Raw genomic sequence first — 6371 nt, 5'->3', positions numbered from 1 at the left:
TGGCAGGCACTCAAGGCCACGCAGCCGACCCATCTGCACATGCAGAAAGGGATTAAAGGGTGCCGTTGGGGGAAACGTCATTTCCAGAAACATGGCATGCAGCTCAGTACATCAAACAGCTTGCAATGTTATAGTTCGATATACAGGGCGACACAGGATTTTAAGACCATCTGCATGTTCAATACTGCCAATAATTTTAAATGTCCACAACCAATTTATCTGAGCTCCACTGCACTCCCATAACACACAAATGGGTCTTGATTGTAGTGAATTTCTCCAAATGAGACACATTGAAATTAATGTGCTTTTTTTCCACTCAGCCAGCAACTAGGAGGATAATAACCCCAGTGTTGTGCCAAGATAACTTTGAACCAAAACACTGCCAAACAAGCATACTCTGCAGCAAAATACAAAGAGCAACAGCAAACTGTATAGCTCCAACAAAAGTTTACTAACAGGATGCTCACATCAGCTATATAGCTACTCTTCCCACTGCCTATCAACATTTATGTGCGACAACAAATCTGCAGCAAAGAGGCTCTTCAAGGGCCGCCTTGGTTTTTTTGGAGCCTCTGCGTACTTGAGAAGTCTCCGTCTGACAAATTCTTTAGGCATGTGCTTTTCTTCCTCCTGCACAAAAAAATAAATAGAAAAGTTGTTAGTACACGCATATGTATACCACTTTAATTGTCACGAAACAGAACGAGAATTTTCGCACCTTGCCTACGTCAATAAGCAGCTGCTACAGCTGGAATTAAACCTTGCAACTTTGGCCTCATTGGCTGAATGTTAAAAGCCAATGAGCTAGTACAGAATGTGATCAACCTCCATTTGTCATACACTGCTGTAGTTATAGATTTAAAAACCCTGCAAACCCTGTCACTCCACTCCAAAGAATTCCTGCACGATGTTTTTCCTATGCTAGCACAGGTAGTTTCAGGGGCAGATTTATGGATCACTACTTCTGCCAATGTATTTACCAAAAGAATGGCATTCAGGATTGTTTTTCATGTCATATTTCTTGCTTTGCAGGGTGGCATCCACATAAATGTGTACATGATAGTACAGTAGACAGACTTGCTGTGTAACACAGACATGATGCAACCACATCCAGATATTATTTCATAAGAGGACGCTGTAGCTCAAGCTCTTCTAAAATTGGCAGTGTAAAAATGTAACTGCTCAGCAACTACTGCAACAACCAGTAGAAGCCGTGGTGCATTTAATGAAGGAAAAGAATTCTAGAGGGCACTTTGGGTCACTAAATTGCGATGAAGCGAAAGCCATTCTAGCGCGGTGGACCATAGCCCTCCACTATGGCACCTCTATCTTCCTTTCTTCTTTCACTCCCACCTTCCTCCCTTCCTTTATGGTGTGGTGCATGTGTCCGTGGAGAATTGTGACAGATACTGCTCCTTTTCTATCCTGTAAATCAATTTTAAATGCCGCTGATGTCTGCTGTACTAACACCTCCTAGACACCTGGGTCTGTTTCTGTTTGCTGTGTGCTGCGGCGTTCGAGGAAGCGCCAAATGAAAGGCACCGCACGAAAGCCTGGATCGGACGCCCGTGCGGGGTCAGCTGCGTATATGCACGAATCGCCTAGTGACATCATGACCTGTCTTGACGGTACATCGCGCACGCCTTGTTGAACATAACCAGCATTTTACAGTTTACAGGAAAGAAAAGGCGCAGTATCTGTCACTAGCGGAATCCCGCTATCATCCTCATGGTAGACAAAGGGAATTATGAAGAGCGTTTCACGATCCAGGGCGTAATTTATTTTTAACTCTCGCTCTCGAAAGTGTGACACCTCTGCTGACAACATTCTGTTGACAACCATGAGGCATTAAAGGCTTTCGCCTTAATAACAGTCATGGAAATAAGGTAACAACGCCACTCATAAAGTAAATTAGGAGGAAATAAGCATAAACTGCAATATAGCACAGCATTTTTCCATCTCCATAACAAACCCAGATACAACACAGTTTCCACAAACATCTGTTAGTGTGTACAAATGTCACGTAAAATCAGCACTTACACTAAACCTCTATGTGAACCTTCTATTTATTTGTGCTATATACACAGGTTGCAAAAAAACCTAGTAGAAAGATTATGCCTGCAGCAGGGATAAGTTGCGAGGTGATTACAGCTGCTTTCGAGTCACTCTTCCCAACTTTTGATGCCTTGCAGACCACCTAATATAAAACAATGAGGAAGCTCTTTAAAAAAATGAACTTTTTAAGCTATGTGAAGCTTTTCTTGCATCACTGTATAAAAAATACAAGGCATCTATTTTGCCAGTGTTTGTTTGGCCTTGCTGAAACCAAGGAAAACTAATTTAAACAGAAGTCCGAAATTGCTAAGGACTTCTATTTGTTGCAAACACTTGTCAAGGACACCAAAATATTGAAAGCAGTGAACCACTTGAAGGCATATGACCCTGATGACATTCCTGCCACAATTATAAGAAATTACACAGATATGTTAGGCTCCTACTTGATCCAGTTTTTCCAGGAGCTTTAGCTTGAACAATATAAGCAGCAAAATTATGAAGCATGTGATATATAGCTACATTATGACTCATTTAATCAAACATAATCTTATAAGCCCCTGCCGATACGGTTTAAGGCATAGTTATCTTTCAATACACAATTAGTAGAGTTAACTCACAGTTCAGCCTTAGCAATAAATAAGCAATAGCTCACTGATCGTTACTTTAATATTTTTGCAAAGCATTTGATGTAGTCACGCATAGTCTCCACTTGGTCAAATTAAGAGCCCATATCTTGAATTACAAAATAATTTATTTCGCTTCATAAAGAGTTTAGCGCATCAAAAACAGAATGTGCAACCAATTAGATCCAGTCCTTGCGATCAAATACTGCTGTCTACACAAGCACTTCACTCGTGAAATCTGCAGGCAATGACAACATCTGAATTTTGTCTTTACTTTTTTAGCTCGTAGATTTGTTTTGTGGGGACCTGGTCTTTTTGCAATTGTAACACGATGCTCTATTGATATAGGCTAACCTCAATTTCTCCTCAGGGTCTCTTTAGTGACAGTGTCACAAATGATAAATGCAGGGAAGTAAAAAACTTAGATTCAGATGGCACTCACAGCAGTTAGGTAAGGCTGGCTCAAGTACATCATTGTCTTCTCTTCAATGGCAAGCTTCTTCCAGAGGTCCATCTTGAATTTTGGTGTGACTGGAGGAACAATTCTGTGCTTTCTGAAAAAGAAAACCAAAACAATAATGCAAGAAGGACCATTCCATGTTATGTAGGCACTGCTCCAGAATGTCACACAAATGATTAAGAAAAAGTTCTAAAAACATTTTTTTTTGTTTCTTTTTCAATTCACATAAGGCACAGAATGAACTGTCCAGGGTAAGTTTTAAATAGCAATAACCCTAGTTAAGGGTGTGAGCCAATGGGTATTTGTCCTTTCTAGGTGCCAAACATCTAAAACCGAGAACAAATATAATTGCACACTCAACATACACCCAAAAAGAAGCAGACAGAGTGACAGTTGTGAACACAGGCCTGTGTCAAGCATATGAATTGGCCCCTCCCTCATCAATCTTAATTGCCTAATTAAAATTTGTATTTCTTACCGATTTGTTTCAACAATTCAATTACAACTGCAAAATTCATTTATACATATTAAAAAATTAAAAAATTTCTTTTTTCTCATGCCCTAAGCAGATGACATTAACTTTAGCCAAGTAAACAGTTATGTAACAATTGCAGTAGCAATATATATATTATGGGTTCCAGTAAAAAGGCCACCAGTAACAATGGCCCTGGAAGAAACGTTCCCTGAAAAAAATGTCCCTATTTGCGAAGTATGAAAAATGTCCCCACTCAAGGACCACATTTCCCGTGGCAAGCTGAAAGGACGTGTATTACTGCGCTTCCACCAATCGGCTTAGAAGTGACCGAACATCGAACTGATGCGGGGCGTTCATAACACCAAAAAAAAAAAAAAATTGATGGCAGTGGTAACACAGTGACAGCACCTCATCTTCGCCTTATTTGTGGAGCAAATGCGAGCTGACCAGCGGCTTTATTTGACCGAAAGCTTGCGGCAATGTGTTAGGGTGACAGTGGTCAACAACCGGTTAAGCCTCGACTGGTCTTCCCCAATACAGCATCTCCACCACCATCAGAAGTGCAGCAAGGCATTTATACCATCATCAAAGGAAGCAAAGCAGCGATGGGAGCTAGATGAACCTCGTACCGGAAGGTCTTCGAGGTAAGCTCTAGAGAAGCCTCCTGTTTTGGGCGGTTCCAACCAAGACTACCACGCTCCGAGCCGCTTGTAACTTCTTCAGCAAGTAATAAAAACAAGCTGATTAGACATGTCTTAATGACTGCTGACTGAACCATGCAACGTACAAAAAGTCAGGTGGCTCTTCACCATGCTTTTTGGCAGTGCATGTAAACACATCAGGCGCCCAGAGGACCCAGATCCCAAATGATTATATTTATCTCAAACGCAAGAAAGAATGGAACAAAATCTGCATTTGTTGTGATGGGAATTCCGGAAGAATTCATTCTAGGTCGCATTTTTGCCTTTGGGACGCATTTTCCCAGTGGCCGCTTTTTTGGGGGCCTTTTCATCCGGGGAACTTTTTTCCGGAGAGGTTTTTACCCCCCCCCCCCCCCCCACACACACACACACACATATATATTGGTTTGGTTTGTGGGGTTTAACGTCCAAAAGCGACTCAGGCTATGAGAGGTGCCGTAGTGGAGGACTCCGGCAATTTCGACCACCTGGGGTTATTTAACGTACACTGACATCGCACAGCACACGGGCGCCTTGCTTTTCGCCGCCATCGAAAAGCGGCCGCCAAGGTGTGTACACACACACACACACACACACACACACACACACATATATATATACATATATATATATATATATATTGACCCAATGTGACTTCTCTATAAATGTAACAAACACAAATCACCGTTAGACAACACTCAGCGCCCTTGAACGCGAGATAACAGCCCAATGCACCAGCTACTAGCAGTATGACTGGCTGAAGAGGCCGCCGAGATCCAGGGGAATTTGGCCAGCATCTGAAGCGGATTCTCACCTGCCCCAAGGCACCTCTCCTCTAGAGAGGAGGACCTGGGGTAGAAAAGAGCCTTTTCTGTCGGACAATAAAGTTGATTCACTCACTGACTCACTCACTCACTCACTCAACAGCTCAATGAATCATTATGATCCACGTTACAATAAAAAAGTCTACCCTATGGCAATTAAGGTATTTGCAGATGAATACCGACCTGCAGAATAGACGCAATAGTCGAGTTTCTACCTACTTTCTTTTTTTCTCGCTCTTTTTTATATTGTCACTAACCGTGCGAGAAAAAAAAAAAGAGAGAGAGAGAGAGAGAGAGCTTCGCGGCATGGCGTAGCACATGTGTAGGTCTCAAGAATGTCCAGCGAATGTCCCCCTTCCCCGGTGTGTAGTAGCAGGCCAGGGTCTCTTTACCGCCGGCCTACCTCTCCACCTTTCTTCTCATTAAAATACTCTCTCTCTCAATAATGTCCAACGCAATCATGGACTGCACTGACTGCAAACATTCGAATACTGTGTGCGAAGCTGCTTTAACCCCAATGTTATGCGACCGACGAAGTGCTCACAAGCGTCATCTTAGCGAACCAGTCTGCTGTCTTATTCGCTCTTTTCGTGAAGTTCATGGCCCTTCCTTTGTGACGAGGTTAACAGCCAGGGTTCGGCGTCCTTTGAATGCCCAGGAGCAAGTTCTCCGACGATTCCAGATAGTGATCGCCGTCAGTAGTACACTACCGAAACAAAAAGCACAAAAGTCGGCGTCTCGCAGCTTTAATAATACTCAGTGAGCCAACTGACTAACCTCAAGCTAGTATTATTTTCCTTTTCGGCATGTCTTACAGCTCATTCAAAGAAAAAGAAGAAATGCAGCGCCCATCAACACGCTCCACTTACCCAATCGTAATCTTCCCTGGAATATGTTTCACGAAATGAAATCGTGGCCCGCCGAAGCCTCGCCTTTTAAACACTCCTAATAAAACGTCTGTCAGCCTCATGTTTACACTTTGGGTAATAAGAAAATGAAAGGCTTTCTACGTTTGCTAGAAGTAAAAGCACGACAATGCTAAAGTTCTGAGAGGCTCACATGGCCACCGCCATTTTGGAAACTTTCAGTGATGCGATCGCGATTGCGTTGCTACCAGCAGGCACGTTCGGCCGCAGGCGAAACGCCAGTCGCAGCTATCTCAGCTTGCAATTTTTGTTTTCACTCTTTACTTTAAAAGGTAACATGCCTTCTGGATATTAAAATGTTAAAAATAAAATGTCTTCGCAGCGTTGC

At 42.6% G+C, this 6371-nt stretch overlaps 1 protein-coding gene across 1 annotated transcript; it reads right to left on the bottom strand.

Annotated features, from left to right (window-relative positions):
* Positions 1–432: 432 nt before the first annotated feature.
* LOC146198455 (large ribosomal subunit protein mL63) lies at positions 433–6215 on the bottom strand. The gene is made up of 3 exons (XM_084593974.1): positions 5987–6215; positions 3121–3232; positions 433–630 (listed from the first exon to the last, which is right to left on the bottom strand). Exons 1-3 carry the CDS (start codon positions 6085–6087, stop codon positions 481–483), a joined length of 363 nt encoding a protein of 120 aa, XP_084450100.1. The 5' UTR covers positions 6088–6215; the 3' UTR covers positions 433–480.
* Between the last annotated feature and the right edge of the window lie 156 nt (positions 6216–6371).

This window comes from Amblyomma maculatum, chromosome 2 (assembly GCF_055883805.1).
Source record: "Amblyomma maculatum isolate TAMU_Amacu chromosome 2, ASM5588380v1, whole genome shotgun sequence".
Taxonomy (NCBI): Eukaryota; Metazoa; Arthropoda; class Arachnida; order Ixodida; family Ixodidae; genus Amblyomma; species Amblyomma maculatum.
The sequence above is the reverse complement of the archived record's forward strand: the minus strand, read 5'-3'. Positions and strand labels throughout refer to the sequence as shown.